Source organism: Tympanuchus pallidicinctus, unplaced genomic scaffold, assembly GCF_026119805.1.
Source record: "Tympanuchus pallidicinctus isolate F22 unplaced genomic scaffold, pur_lepc_1.0 scaffold5, whole genome shotgun sequence".
In the NCBI taxonomy this organism is placed as follows: domain Eukaryota; kingdom Metazoa; phylum Chordata; class Aves; order Galliformes; family Phasianidae; genus Tympanuchus; species Tympanuchus pallidicinctus.
In genome coordinates, this window is record NW_026294769.1 from 67,955,310 (window position 1) to 67,971,158 (window position 15,849).

At 37.6% G+C, this 15,849-nt stretch overlaps 1 protein-coding gene across 2 annotated transcripts in view; it reads right to left on the reverse strand.

The window, feature by feature from the left end:
• Positions 1 to 5,135: 5,135 nt before the first annotated feature.
• KCNQ3 (potassium voltage-gated channel subfamily Q member 3) overlaps positions 5,136 to 15,849 on the reverse strand; it is a 189,400-nt gene continuing 178,686 nt past the window's right edge. For both annotated transcript variants that reach the window (XM_052704655.1, XM_052704654.1), the window contains 4 exons: positions 15,367 to 15,498; positions 14,076 to 14,174; positions 12,126 to 12,210; positions 5,136 to 11,217 (listed from right to left, as the gene is read on the reverse strand). In XM_052704655.1, the coding sequence (XP_052560615.1) occupies positions 10,480 to 11,217; positions 12,126 to 12,210; positions 14,076 to 14,174; positions 15,367 to 15,498 (1,054 nt within the window). In that variant the 3' untranslated portion in view covers positions 5,136 to 10,479. The remainder of the gene's footprint in view (positions 11,218 to 12,125; positions 12,211 to 14,075; positions 14,175 to 15,366; positions 15,499 to 15,849) is intronic.

The window sequence follows — 15,849 nt, forward strand, 5'->3', positions numbered from 1 at the left end:
ACTGCCTGGCATTGGGGTGAAGTGATGGGGAAGGAAGAAAGAGCTGGTTACAGTGATATAAGACAATTTCAGTGGTGCTGAATGATAATTATGTAAGCTAAGAGATTATCATCATTGGAAGCTGTCACTGAAATTTTGCTCCCATTTACTCTGGAAATAATTTCTCTGAAATCAGTGGATTTAAACCCAACGTGATTAAAAGTAGATAATCACCCATTCAATAGCTTCTCTGTAAGCTACAATCAACCAAAACATGTGAGTACTGCTGTCATTCAAACCCTTACAGCAATCAGAGGAAAGAGGGAAAAACAAAATGAATTGACAACTAGCTAGTCTATGGAATAAAAGGCGCCCTAAGGACCAGCTTAAAACCTCAAAAGCAAAATATTCCTGATCCCTGTTATAAAGGTAACAGGATAAAGAAGACTTGGCAGACATGATTCGTGTAAAGAGGATGTTAGAAATGGTCCCTGGACTTTCCTCAGTTCCCAAACACACCTTGAGAAATGTTGGGGCTGCTGGTTGACCCAGTTCAGAAGTGCACTGGGACTGTACTCTCAGTGTCATGGCCCTACAAATAGTATTGACAATTGGGTTGAAGGGATGGACTATGCTCCCCAGCAGTACTTAATTGATTATTGTGGATGTTCCTTATATTGTTTTCCTTTTGTTAGCTTTCTTCATTAAATTGTATTGCCTCAGCCTTGCACTTCTACCAGCTGAAGCAAGAATGCTATTGTCCAACAAAATCACTGTAATTTCCTGGTATGTTAGATATGACTTTCAGATTTCAATCTTATTTTGAGGGGTTCCTGTCTTCCCATAGAATATTAAATTATAGGTCACATTACGTGTGTAATAGAGTGTTGCCTTCACCTGCACTTCATCAAGAACTTTGGAAACTGGAGGGCAATGTTTAACAGAATTGTAGCTGGTAAGTATGAAGCTGACGGTGCACACACACATGCTCAGTCTTACCTTTATCTTCTTGCACTTCGCCTTTCACTTTTACCTTATTTTGTGCTGGGAGGAGTTCAAGAAAAATTTCTTCTGAGAAAGAAGAGTGAAGTATTGGAATAGGCTGCTCAGGTTGATGGTGGAGTCACCATCTCTGGAGGCATTCAAGAAAAGGGTAAATGTGGCACTGAGGGACATGGTTTAATTGGCTGATGGTGATGGGTTGATGGTTGGACTTAGATGATCTTAGAAGTCTTTTCCAACCTTAATGAATCTATGATTCTATAATACAAGAAAACGTGTACTGTACTGTAACTAGTGGGATGTTATTGTGTCTAGAATTATCTGATTCTTTTTTGTGTGAATCATGACTAACTGAGGAATTTGGAAACCTTTTTTCATTGACTAGACTCACCTTGTTTTTACTGACTTAATTACCAGTTGCTCAATATCTCATTAGCAAAACTGGAATGAAAGTCCTCTCTGTAACAGCTGACAAAAACAGGTATAGCCAAGAAAATGTGTGCACTGGGATCTGTTCCAACTGTTTGATGTTTGGCTATGAGGATAATTTGACTTTCAACAGGTTGTACCTCATGCTGTGTTTTACCCTGGGACCCTGTAATTTTAACTTTGCTCAGCTGCAGAGCAATACTCAGGTGTCTGGGTAGGGACATTGTTCAGCCCCAGCCTGGACTCTTCGGGACAATGCCGTGTTCTCACTCAGAGCATCACTTGGAGCAAGCAGCTTTCTCAGGAGTATAGTCTTTACATGTCTTCTTTCTCCTGTGTCTCTTTGTGTGACAGAACTGTGTCCATAACAAGTATCTCAAAATCCAGAATGAGAAAATAAGTCATTTTTACTATGTTGTCAGCAACACAGTGAAGATGCATCATTCATAGCAGTTGCCATGTAAATGCATTAGTTTACTGAAGGCTATGCAGGAGTTAACACAAGTTATATGCTGTGAATAAAGCCTGTGATTTACCTGTAAGAGAGAAGACTGGGAAGGAGGGAAAAAGCTGAGTGTTGGTGCTTTATCTCCCCATGGGTTGAGAATGCAGTGTTAAGGCGATGCACCACTACTTTCTTGCAATTTTTTTTTTTTTAAACAAAGCTCTACAGCATTTCTTTTCATCTGAAGCTACCACTTATTTATTCCTGTCACTAAAACATCTTTCCCGTTTAATTTATTTAGAATTGCAAGTGAATTCTTTTCTTTGTGACAGCATTTCTTTAATGTTTTTCATTGAGGTTTTGCTAAAGTTGGTACTAGCACCTCAAAAACACCTGAAAAGAATCATAATCAAACTCTGCAGTCATTCAAATTAAATTATTCCAGTAAGAATGTTTTATATATTTATGTTCAAAGTAGCTAACACTTTTATTTTATTTTAATAAAATTTAATAAACTTTAAAATAAATTTTAAAATTTAATAAATTTTAATTTTTTTTATTTTATTTTAAGTGTCTGACATTCACTTGGTTGAGAAAGTTAAGGTTTGCCTACACCAGGGACATCCAAAATTGCATCAGCTGCAGACAGCTATCACTTGTCCCACAGAAGAAGAATTAATAGGAACCTAGGAGCTGGGCAATACTCCATTCTTCAGCAAAGTCACTGACCTGTTGTGACAAGAAAAGAACAAAGCAGAGGCAGATGAGCTGCCTGAGTGAATACAGCAAAACTTATTTACTGAGATACACTCATTGCATAGTCATGAAAAGAACAAAGATATTGCAGTCATTTTTCTGCAAAGCAAATGTTCCAGCATAAATGTTTCTCCAGAAAAGCAGTGAGCACAATCACTGCTGCACAAAATTCACAGCTCCAGTTCGTAAAGAAAAATGGGAGCTACAGGGAATATGCTGAATCTCAAAACAATTCATTTCTGGTGGGCACTGATGGTTTTGCTTCTTTCTTTGCATGGTACATATATCCCATGAGATTGTTAATGACCCACACACTGCCTTGCACAGCTCCTCTGGGGCTTCCAAGGAACACAATGAACACTTTATGTTTGTAAACATCTAGACTCCTAAGGCGTTGAGATTTTACAGCAGTCCAGGACTTAGAATAGATTTAATCATTTACCCTGCGTTGTTATTCTGATATGTGTCAGACACACAGCTGGTCCCTGCAAGCCTGCCAAAACATTCACCACACATCTTACCTTGCCTTATTTTTCGTAAGCCTTGGTCTGTGTTCTGCTAATGATGTTTGACACAAGGAAGAGAAGCTGTGGAGCTATCCTGATTCCAGCAGACTACCAGCTCCCAGGGTCCCCTGTCTGAAAATTTTATTGGAGAGCAACTTCATCAATGGCAGTCTATCTCTATTGTTGGCCAGTGCCATGAGACTTGATTGCCATTTCTCCTTCCCTTCTCTGTGATCCAATAGGATGCTCAGGGTCACCCAAGAGATATTTTTTAATGAGCTAGTTTTCAAGTATGTGGAAAGAGTGCTGAAATATAAGCTCCCTGGTAAGTGTCCTGAGAAGAAAGGGAAGGATGCACTCAGAGCAGGATGCACTTGGAGAAGTGGAGAAACCACCTTTCCTGACACCACTACTTGGACTGTGCTGGATTCATCAGTACTTACCCTTTCTAAATCATTAAGGAGTCTTGGCCTCACTATGCCCAGCCATAGGACAATTATACATAATCACAGCATTCCAATGTATATATAATCAGAGCCTGCAGAAGTAGAAAGCTCTCTGGATATAAACAGGGCTCTGTCAGAAGATGGATATCATATTTTGCTCCCATTTAAGAATTCATTTTTTATAAAATCAGTACTAAGGTGTAAGCAAAATCCAGTGATTTGGCAAGCTTGTTCATTTGGGTGACTGCCAAGGCGAAATTTTATTGCAGTGTGTTTGTTCAGGTGAATAAAAGATGAGTGGTGCTCCTTTTAAGTCTATTAAATACCCATTTACATGTAATTGTTGTTGCTGCTTTGTTTTGCAGAAAATTTCTCCTGCATTCAGTTCAAACTGAATCCTTCATTGCTAAGTAATGTTAATGCATGGCAGTACAGGCTATAAAGGGATGTGAATACACTTGAAATACCTTTTTATTTTCCTTGAGAGAAATGCATAGAATAAAGAAAAAGCTGGTCTTGTACTTTTTCATTGTGGATAACTGAAGAGGTTCACAACACCTCTAGTAGGTTCATTTAAAAAAAAAATTCTTTCAATCTTCAGAAAATTTGATAGAATTTGTCCGTAAGAGACTGGCACCGATCCTATTTAAATTAATCTTTTTTAAAAGGAAACAAACCAAAAAAGCTGAACAAAATAAAACAGAAACAATTGGATGCTGTGGTATTTCAGGATTTTACGAGTTTTACCCAGTTTTCAAGGATATAGAAGTTAGACAAGAAATGGAATTAAATGCTGAATGTATTTTTACATACCACAAAAATTAAAGAAATGTTTTTAGGTTGCACTTCAAATTTAGGCAGAAAACCATGATGCTGAAGAAACTTCAGTGCTTCACCACTTATCATTAAAAAAAAAACTGTTTTCTTATAGCCAACCTCAATCTCCCCTCATTTGGTTTGAAACCATTTCCTCTTTTTCCATTACAACAAATCTTGCTTAAATGTCTGTCCCCTCCTTTAGATACTGAAAGGTTGCTAGCTGGTCTCCCCAGAGCCTTCTCTTCTTCAGCCTGAACAGCCCCAGCCTCTTTGTTGTTTCATATTGTTTCATGTTGTTTCATGTGCTCTGTCTTGTTTAAGACATTCAGAACTTCAGCCTCTCTCTAGCCTGATAGGATGTGATTAATCTCACCTTTCTTAGCAATCTGAAAGTCATGTGTTTGTCTAGTTGGTCATTTTGAACTCTGTAGCAAAGTAAGATATCACATCTGAGAGAGGAAGTCAGGATCACTTGTAACAGGATGGACTAAGTTTTCATTTTCCCACATATCTATGAACATGTGCATACAAGCTGCACAGCCACTAAACCAAAGAAATCACACTTAATGTGATCTACTGTGCTGTGTATTTCAACAGGACTAAGTGTAGAAACAAAATAAAATGTACTTTTTTTGCTTTTCCATGCAGTTGTGCATGGAAGGTCTTATGCCAGTGTCTTATCTGAGTGAACATTTGACACAGAGTTCACTGAATGGGTATCTTAAATGAAAGGAAAAAAAAATACTCCACATCATAATTGAAATTTCTATTTATTAATAAGTGGTGCAGTTTTAAAGACAGAACATAAAAAATCAGTTAAGAAGTATTGTTTGCATAATATATTGAAATAAACATATTAAAGTTGTTCAAATATTGGACAGTGCCAGAATATAAATTACACATACAGTTTAAAAATTACAATAAATAATATTATAAAGAGCACTAAAGGCCACTTGTATAAAAGTTGTGTTCCCTTGTCAGCCAGAATCTGAAAAGCATCTTTGTAGCATGGAGAAAAATTCAGTGAGCAAGGCACAAATACTAGTAATAATAAGATGCCATAACTAGAAAACAAAATGCAGTTGGCTATGTAACCTTCAGTCTCAGCATATTCTTAGGATGGAGATAGGATCCTGCTTCCAGGATTTTGCTTCACTTCACTTCAGACAAAAGCTGCTAAAAGCTGAATTGGGAAGGATCAAATCTTACAGCCTAAATACTCATAAGCAATAGTGACATCCAGGGTCTCAATTCCCATGGTGCCCTACTGTGGACATTTGAGAACAGCCCCTTTCTCTTCCTGCACCCCTGAAAACGATCTTCAAAAGGCAACACCCACATTCAGTTGAGTATCTCAGAAGGTGGTACCATTCCAAATTCATGAGACACTGAAGAAAATTTAGGTTTGCTCTTGGCACCTCAAGTTTAATGGAGGAGGCTGTGGGGTGCAAGGAATTATAATCCAGCTTTTCTTACGTTTTGTTCTGAGTGGGACAAATCCAGCTCCTGAAATGCCTGGACTCCCAGCAGGGCTGAATTTGCTCCCTAATCTGATTCTGCAAACTGATTGGGTTGTGATGCTTGCCTGAAGGCCATGAGTCAGCAGCCCCATCATGTGTAGATCAGTGATTATTTTGCAGCCTTCCTGGGCCACAATTTGAAGCAGAAAAATATAAAACTGTTTCCACTCTGAACTGTAACAGTGCAGCAAAGTTAGAGATAAGAATAGAACAAATATATCCAAAGTCAGTTTAGGAACAGATCCTATCGATCTCTCCATGTGCTTAAATCCTATATATTCTGACAGAGCCAAATCAATTAATCCAGTGCAGGGAAAAGCAAGGACAGCAACCATTACCTGACCAGATTTTTTCTGAAAGTATTTATTTCCTAAATGGAGCATAAAATACTTATACAACTGTGTACTTAGACTAGGCATTCATTTCTGCAATAATTAATGTTCTTGGTTTGAATTTAAACTGAGGAAGATTGATTGATGATAATGCAACAAAGAGAGATACTCAATATAAACATATGTACTTCTTCAAAAACGTAGAGATTTATAGTCACTTTATAGTGACAGAAAAATCAGTGTAAAAAAAAACAGGTAAAAAAACTATTTTCCAATCAGTGTTTTTCCAAGAAAATTCATAAATAAAGGCAGATTAGGGCCTTATGCTGACCCAGTGCATCGGTGTGAGCAGGTTTAGTGACTTCAAGGAGAGCAGAGGAAAGGCCCACACTTCCTAATTAATAAAAACATTTCAAGCCCTAAAATGGATTCTTGATTACTTGCAGGAAATAAGAGTCAGCAAAGAGCAAATTCCAATAAATAGTCTTTAATCCTAACTATATGGAAAGACAATGGAAAGATATGAGTCTAAGAAAACTAGTAGCTGTTAAACTGAAATGTCACATATTAATGAAAGATAATGGTAGCAATGGTAATGGGAGGATGGTTGGACTAGATGACTTGTAGGTCCTTTCCAATCTTGTGATTCTATGATTTTATGATAGAATAAATCTGTTATTTGTTCACATTCATTTTAATATGAAAAGCAGCATAAACTCAGAGGCCACTCTCATCTGAAATTGTGAATGTTTCCTTTTTTTGTGATAAACCTACTTCAAAATAGAGGCCCTGACCTCTTAGATCACACCACAGATACTTTATTATGCAGTGCCCAGTGTCTATGGCAGACACACAAATGGCGTGCCTTGGTTGATGCACTTTCTGGACTCAAACTGAAGTGCAGTTCTGATGAAGATCTTGTGCACATTCCAAATCTGAGATGATCACCAGGTTTCACCTTGTTGGTGACATCTGGACACATTTACATTGTCAACACTGAGAGCAGAATGAATGCTCTCTCTATTTTTAATTCAGATGATGCAGGAGGACAGAGCTGCTGAGCAGAACACCCTTCTGAAGTGACTAGTGGCTGATCTCAAAGGAAATTAATTCACTGGGTAAAAAATAATAAGTTTTTCAGACCCTCCTTGGCTCTCCCCCCATATTTCTTCTAGAGAATTCAGAGATGTCTGCTGCATAGGGCATTGCTGAACTTGCCATTATTACCTTCTAAAAGGCCTTAACTGCAACTTATTATGCCATGAAATATTTCATGATGTAACTACAGACACCTGACCCTGTCTTTTTAATCTACATATGATAAACTGGTGCTTACAACCCACAGAAAATGCTAACTTACAGGTGTTCAGCTGCTATGCACACAGAATGTAGCATAGCCCAAATCCTCCTTTCCTTGGCTGCACTTTAGTATGCAGATAAGATTGATCCAAACATCTGCCACTCCTTGGATTCTCTCTTGGAATTAATATACCTTTACAATGAGTTGATTTATGGATTTTCAGCCAGACTTAATACTGAGAAAAGATTATCTTTGTATGACTTGGCATGAGAGAGATTAGAAACCTGAACTGAAGAATTGGAGGCAAATTGGGCAGAGAAGTATGTAACAGCACATTTATGCACAACTGCATAACAAAGACATTCACAAAAAAAAAAAAAAAAATTCTCAGATTGCCCTTGCTTGTGGACTGCCTTGATTTTTGATTGCTCAGATCTATAAAACATTTTAACAAGTTCCAATCTGCACTGAAATCAGTAGGAATGCCCAGCACTTGATGCACTAGAAAAACGAAGCAACATCGGAAGAAGTCTAGCAATATTAAGATAAGTTTTCATTCCTTTTCATTCATCTCAGGAGGTCACTGATAAATACTCCTGTATAGAAAAGGCTGCAGTAGCTACGTATAGGTTCTTCCAAGAATCATTGATAGTCAAATGATTTTTCTCAACATGCCAAATTACAATGAATTACAATTTTGCAGCTAGTTTATTCTCATTGATTTTAGCCATGAAACTGCAACAAACAGAGGCTGTCTTTCAGATGAACAGCTACTTTGTCAAATAAGTAACTATTAAAATTGTATCTCATTATTGGCCTCAGATCAGCTTCATGGCCTCAACTCAGTCTTCGAAGGCTGTAATTGGTGTGATTTATTTACACAACTAATTACAAGAATTTCTTCTCCCTGAAGATCTGGCCAAGAAGGCTGTATCATGATTTTAGCTGATGAAGCAGATGAAATATTAGAGTAAGAAGATCCTATTTCTTTTTAGATAGCTCTTAAGTAAACAATGAAGATGAAGACAATGCCTGACAATATCTGGAACAGAATAGAAGTTCCCCAGATGGAATGATTATCATGAGATGTCAACAACTCTGAAGAATCAACAAACATAGAGCTGCTGACAAAGTGGGCAAAACCCAACAAGGTATCCTTCCACCAAGCTTGTGCAATTCCCAAGAGATACACAGGAATACCTGTAGGGTATCTCTTCTTGTCCTCTAATTGCATGTGCCAACAATGCTTAGCTGTACAGCCATGACAGAAAATTCACTTTGTAACATCCTCCCTAGCCATATCCTTATGCCTTCTTTGGTGGTAGAGACATTAGACGTCTGGAGAGGCAGAAGTCATTCTTAGCAGGAGGTGGAACAGGAGCTATGGCAGAAGCTGCACCTTGGATGATGCAGTGGAGGTGAGATCTTCATCCACTGACCGTGGGTGTCTGTGACATGTTTCTTGTACCCTGTGCTCACTGACTGTGCAGATTAGTTTTCCACCTGCTGTAAAGAGTGCATAGCAATTGAAATTGACATCAAATGGATGCTATTTCATGGACACTTGGATTGAGATTCTGCATAGGATATTTGGATAGGCTGTGTTTCACTAGCTGTATAGAAACTGCATTCGCATTTGTGGTGGTGAGATCTCAGATTCATTTCTGCCCTGTGCCCAGTGGACTGTATTGTTTTCCTGCTCTCTCTACAAAGTTTCCAATTTGCACAGGAATTGTTTGGCTGAGGCCTAAGGTGTAATCTTTTACCTCTGCTGCTCAGGCACAGGATAAAATAATGGCATTTATTTATTCATACATTGAAGTTAAATATGACTGTCATACATGGATTTGCAGCTGTCCATTTCAAAAAGAAATTGTAAGCTAGACACACATCTTCCTGCACTGTGGAGCTCCCAGGGAACAGAAAAGTGTTGCTCTGCAGATCTGAGAAGCTTAAAGCACTTCACAAACAATAGTGAATTGAGCCTCACAACCTGTATTTATGTAACTACGACTCCAAATAAACACACGGGCAAACCGAAGAACATTTGTATTATGGAACTTAACACTACATACACTATATAACTCAGTAAAAGAGTGGAAACTTGAGTTTCTCTGCAATGAACAACTTTTTTTTTTTTTTTTTCTTTTTGGAACAGAGAGAAACCTTGGCCCCATAAGAAAGAAATAGACTTAGCAAAATTTTTTCTACAAAATAGGACTGTAATCATGTTTCCAGCAATTTTATAATCACTAGTGGTAATTTTCAAAGTAGCTTGAGGAATTTATGCAGCAATTACATATCCAAAACTGATGTTAGTACTGGCTTTCATCATTTTTAATTCTACCCCCAATTTCAATTTAGCATTGTATTTCATAGGTAGTTATATAATAGATCACATGAGAAACATTTAGTTTACAACACTATTTCAGTAAGGTCATTTGCTTTGACAGCTTTTTCCCTGCTTGAATATTACATGCTTTTGGCTAGATAGGAGAGAGATTGAGTTACTTATATTGGATAATGGATTCAGATTTTTTATTTCTACAAAAGGACAGTGCTCCTGAAACTAATTTGACTTTGCTGCTCTGTTTACAAAGTGTAGCAAGGACCATATCTTGGCTGTTACCAATCCACCATTGTTGGTTGTATTGAAGAATATCAGATAGATATGTATCACAGAAGAAATCAGCTGTACCATTTATATAGGGTAAAGTCATGCAAACCATGCTCAAAACTAAGCTCCTTAGTTTTGGTAGCATGAAAAAAACTGCATTAGTAAATTGTATGAAATGGTGCAGAATGACTACCACTAATATCACATGCATCTTATGCAGCCATTGGTGTTTTGAACTAGTAAGCTTTGGGTGCAGAGTAAGTGAGATATACAAAGTATGCTTACATTACACGGAGAAGTCAGCCAGTGACTACCCTCCCACGCACTTCTAAACTGGCTTATTTGAAGGGGTCCATATTGAATCTGAAATTCCATCCCCTGTTGAAGACAAAGGCATGGAGCCACTTGGTGTAAAAGGGTCGGTGTCTGTGTCTGTTTCCCCCTCTGCTAGGTAGCGTTTCTCTCTCATCCACGCAGATCCCCCATTGGGGCCAAATGGGAAATCATCTCTGTCTTGGGAGATACTGAAGCCACTTGGGGAGCGCTCAAGTTCCTCATGGTTGACGGAGAGAAGGGACAATGGGGTATCGCTGTCTCTTGTCAAGCTCCTTCTCTGCCTTGGAGACACTTTATCTGAGTAAGGGCTTTGCATGTCTCCTTGGGAATGGTAGCTAACCTGGGAGTCCATTAATGTAAATATAGGCAGAACTGTTGGCCTTTCTGCATATGATGTTGAGGAAGGTGTGGCTTGCAGTTTGCCAGAGTTTTGCCCACCTGTTGAAAGAGGCTGTGAATGAGTCATGTGACCATGTGCTGAGAAACCATACGGACTGACTTTGTTGACTGGAACTTGCTGGAAGTTGTAAGGAGTTTCATGAGTACAGTGATCAGTGTATTTGTAGATTACTGTTTTTAATTCGGAATACTTGTTTTCTTCTCTCTTTTCTTTTGCAGGAGAAGCAATTTCTTTCAGTGGACTTATCTCAGCAACTTGTATTTGCAACTGTTCCATATGATGCATATGCATATCAACAAGAAAATCCAATTTCTTCCCCATGTCATTTACCTGAAAAATACCAGTTTTATTATATCATTTCAAGTCAGCTCTTCGATGAAACAGCCAACGCTTCCATAGGTGCACTGCCCCCTTTGTGTTGTCACCTTTATTGGTCATGAAGGCAACTATACAATAATCATGACTTTGCCTTGGAAGCTGGACTGCAGTGGATGCCAGGTCATCCACTAATTGCCTCAAATTAAGATCAGTCCCTATGAACTGTGTCAAATATCATTTTTAGCATTGCTGCATATTTGGCAATCCACTATTCAATGACAGCTTACAGCATTATGACCAAAGTCTTGATAGCATACAGTAAAAAGACATTACCAAAATGTGACAGATGAAGTTAACTTTGCATACAAATCTACTAACTCTTAACAGTCCCACAGCATCAGGGTTATATACCAGTACTACTTTCCTTTGTCTTTGAAAGTATGTTGTGCCTGACCATTTGCATTCCATGATAGGAACTGAAATGAGCCAGTGCCACTTGGCTCCGTCTTAGTTATTTTAAAAATAAGAGTGTCATTATGCAAGAGGCTAGTATTCATAAAGAGGGCTCAAAATACCTGAGTGAGCAATCCTTTTAAGTGTCAAACCCTTCAAAAGAACGGTGTACTCATGGTAAAATACCATGTACAGATTGGAGTTTAAAGGTATGAAAAAGTCTCGCCTAAACCATATGGTTACGGTCTGCAACCATACATAATTATATTCATTAAACAGGTCTCAAAATGCATACTTCCCAAGTAATTAAATTATTTAACAGAAAACTGATCACATAATTCTGTGATCATTAGTGCAAGACCTGTATGAGTCTTGATCTTCAACAGTACAAATCTGCATAGGTCAGACAAAGAATCACATAGAATTCATATCAACTTATTCTCCATCGTGGTTGTGAAATTACATACCTGTCGTTCAACTTTAACAAATTTGCCCATCATACTTTGGTCTTCAGTATCTACCGTAGATGCTTTGGCTACATATGGATCATTTCTATAAAGAATTAATATCTTTGTTAGCATTTAATTTTTCTTTTCATCACAGTAAGTATTTTATATAAGAAAACTTAAATGTCATCTTGCTGGTATATCAATATAGCTTCTTGGAGCCCCACTGAAGAAGCGATCGGACAAACAGGATAAAAAGATCACTGTATACAAGTTCAATACATTTCTAAAGAATGAACTTCTGATCTTGAGATTAAAATTATATTGTTTTCAATATCAAGATAGAGATCAAGGCAAAACAAATGTAAACCAAGAAAGCTCAAAATGGAAATGAAATTAGTTTCAAACTTGGTGGAATAATTTTAGATTTGTGAAAAATGTTGAAGTAATAGATAAAAAGGCTACAGATGTCATACAGCACTATTTTGAAGTCTAATTCTTTCCAATTATTGTGTTTAAAGACTTTGAATACAAATTTCATGGTTGAGTGTTTTTTTTTCTCCATTCCATTAACACAAATAGAAAATGGCAGAGAGTGGAAAAGCAGAGACAACATGGCCTGGAGATTTAAAATAGATTTCTGAATAAATTTTCTGCCATGCAATAAGTCCCTAGGCTTTATTCAGAGTGTATTAAGAGTGAGACCTTTGCAACCTACTGCAGGGAACCTGCTTTAGCAGGGAGGTTGGACTTGATCTCCAGAGGTCCCTTCCAATCTTACAATTTGTGATTCCATGTAATTTCCTATTGCTCACACATCACATATAATAAGGTGGTAAGAAGATGATCACTGCTCAAATAAGGAACCCTGATTTACAACACTGTAAGATCTGAAACAGTCATTGTTAAGATAAATCTTTACCTAAAGAGTTCCAAATAAACTTCAAAGAAACCTATGTCTTTCCGTAATCTATGGCAAAATCTAAAGAATTTGGAAAAGATATTCCCTGAAACTTTTGTTTTAACAGATTCAGCCCTTGTCCTCCCTTTCTGATGAAATTCACAGCTGTGAATAATATCTTAAAGCAGAAGCAATAACCAAAACATGCCAAATTTTGTAGGTTGGGTTACTATGGACAGGGCTTATGCAAATTTTGCAATCTGCTTAGTTTCCCAAATGATTATTGTTTCTTCCGTATGTGTAGGGCTCTGTCTTTGTATTTACATATTTTCAGATTTTTTCTGCGTGGGATTAACCAGATAAAGCCAAGTTAATTTATTTTCTGTAAAATTACTTTTGTCCTGAGAAACTGTAACAGCTTTGGGGACAGATTGTTGATAGTTTTGTGTGGTTCTTCATGGGTATTTAGTGACAGATTGATAGAGGCAAGTAACAGAAAAGTGTCATTTATTATAGAATTATTGCTACCAGGATTGCTGCAATACAATACAATGTGTAATTTTCACACCCAGAAACCTGTTCTTGCAATTCATTTTCAGTAACTCCTTCTAATCATTGATTTTAAAGCAGAATTGTTGAAATTCTGTGCTTGCCTTTTGATGGGGATTGTGATAAAACTTTTTTTCACTTCAAGTTGATAACTGGCTTACTTAAAGCTGTTGGCAATTTCTTAAAAGCTTTTAAGAATTCATTGCATTCATTGAATGCTAAAAATTCAGTACTTTAGCAATTGCATGTTCATATTTCATATAAAATCGTATTTACAAAACACAGAGAAGCTGACCAACGTAATTAAGAAGCCAATAAGATTAGATTTCCATTATACATTGTCCTAAGGGAAGCTAGTCTTATTCAACATTCACACTAAAGTATCTTGTAGCAACATATCTTTAATATAATATTGTTAATATAACATTGTTCTAGCTGTATGAATGAAATGCATGCTTTTTGGTATGAGTGAACATTATATTCTTGTTTAGGTCTGTGCAAAATACTAAGAATAATTTCACCTGGGAGACTGTTGTGAAGGGTAAGAAAAAGCTCCTCCCTTTTGGGATTTCTTATGCTTGGGAGTAGATGGAGGTCCAGGTGTAAAAATCATATCTACTCTGAAAAAAAAAGAGAAGTGCAACTGCATAAGACCACCTCTAAATGCTAACATAGCATGTTAGAACATGAAAGAAACTACTATGCATCTCTGCAAGACACAGTAGCAAAGACTCAAAGAGGAGTTTTGAAAATAGAGCTTAAAAAAGTCAAGACAAATCTTGAAAAAGCAAACTAGATATTTCCTAGGCACTAAAGTACTGCTGGACTATCCATTAATGCCCCAACAGACTCCTTTGGCATCTAATTATTCTTAGACACAATAAGCTGTACTCACCCAGTTTTGTCTGGAAATAGCGAATGGAGACTCAACTCAGAGGTGAAAATTTTGGAGAGAGTAAGGAATATTCATCTGACCAAATCTGGTTTAAGGAGGAATGAGCTGTGTCACAAACACCGTTGTTTACATTGACTAGCTCTCCATTAACTAAGAGAGGAATCTCACAAGACTTGAACTCCACAAGTGGTGTCTCGTTACAGTGCTGAGCTGAGGCTGTGCTGTGATTTTTGCCTGGGCTCACTCGGGATGAGTCTTCACCCCACACAGCACTGCCATAAATACTATGCGAGACAGGCATAATCACATCAGCACCTCTGCAAATTCCAGCAGTTAAGCATCTGGGAGAGATCCCCTGCTGCTGAAAATCATGCAACAGCTCAGTCTAAGTTAGTGGAATGACCTCCAGCACAGGGCTTATAGACCATGCTGCAGACACAGATTTCTGAGGTCATGAGCTCTCCTCAACTTTCTGAGCTCAAAAAATATTTTCATTTACATTAATTTACACTTGAAGAGATTTAAAACCTTTTGTGCTAATGTGTTTTTGCGCTTGTATTAGATATTTCACTGCACAGTTCGAGAGGTAAACCAGCCCAAAGGAAAACTCTGTGTAGTGCAACTACAGCTTTTATTGATCATCTGCAAAAAGGGGAGAAGGGGAAAATTTCACTATAATCAAGTGAGCCAGCAGTCAAGAAAATTTTTGATTACTGCATTCTACATGTGAGCCAGTGCTCTCTTCTGCTGCAGCTACCCCAGCTAGCTGCTCACTCACCTTTACTTTTTGGGGAAGAGGCTTTCTGATAGATCAGCTACACTGATCAGAGAGTGTCTGGCTGGCCTTGTACACATACAGACCAACTAAACTTTTTCCAGCAGTTCTACATTTTCCCCACTTCCCAGAGGATTCTTACCTTGCCTGAAGATACTTTATTCTGGAAAGCATATCAAGATGCCCTGCTGAGTATTGCTCTATCACATCCTTTACATCGTAAGGCCTCAAAGTCTCCTTGAATTTTTTTTTATAGAGACGAAACTGTAGTATTCTGTATAATAAAGGAAAACATTACTAAGCTTCTGTATAAATTCCAAAATGATCATTTGCATCTTCATTGAATATTTGGTAAAGACTCTGGATGTTGGGAACTCGATCATGTTATTTACATAAAAGGCAATAATAAGCAGAGAATCCCTAATGTCATACCATGTGTGAAAACAGTTGGCTTTTCATAACTAATAGAATAGATTTTCCTTAAAATATTTACATACACACATCTATTTCAGTATTATCTTAGTCACTAGAAATGGTTCAAAGCAATACGTTCAGATGGGGAACTCAAAGATCACAAATAACAGGAGATACTGAAGCTGAAGGCATGGTTCAACTTAATATGAAA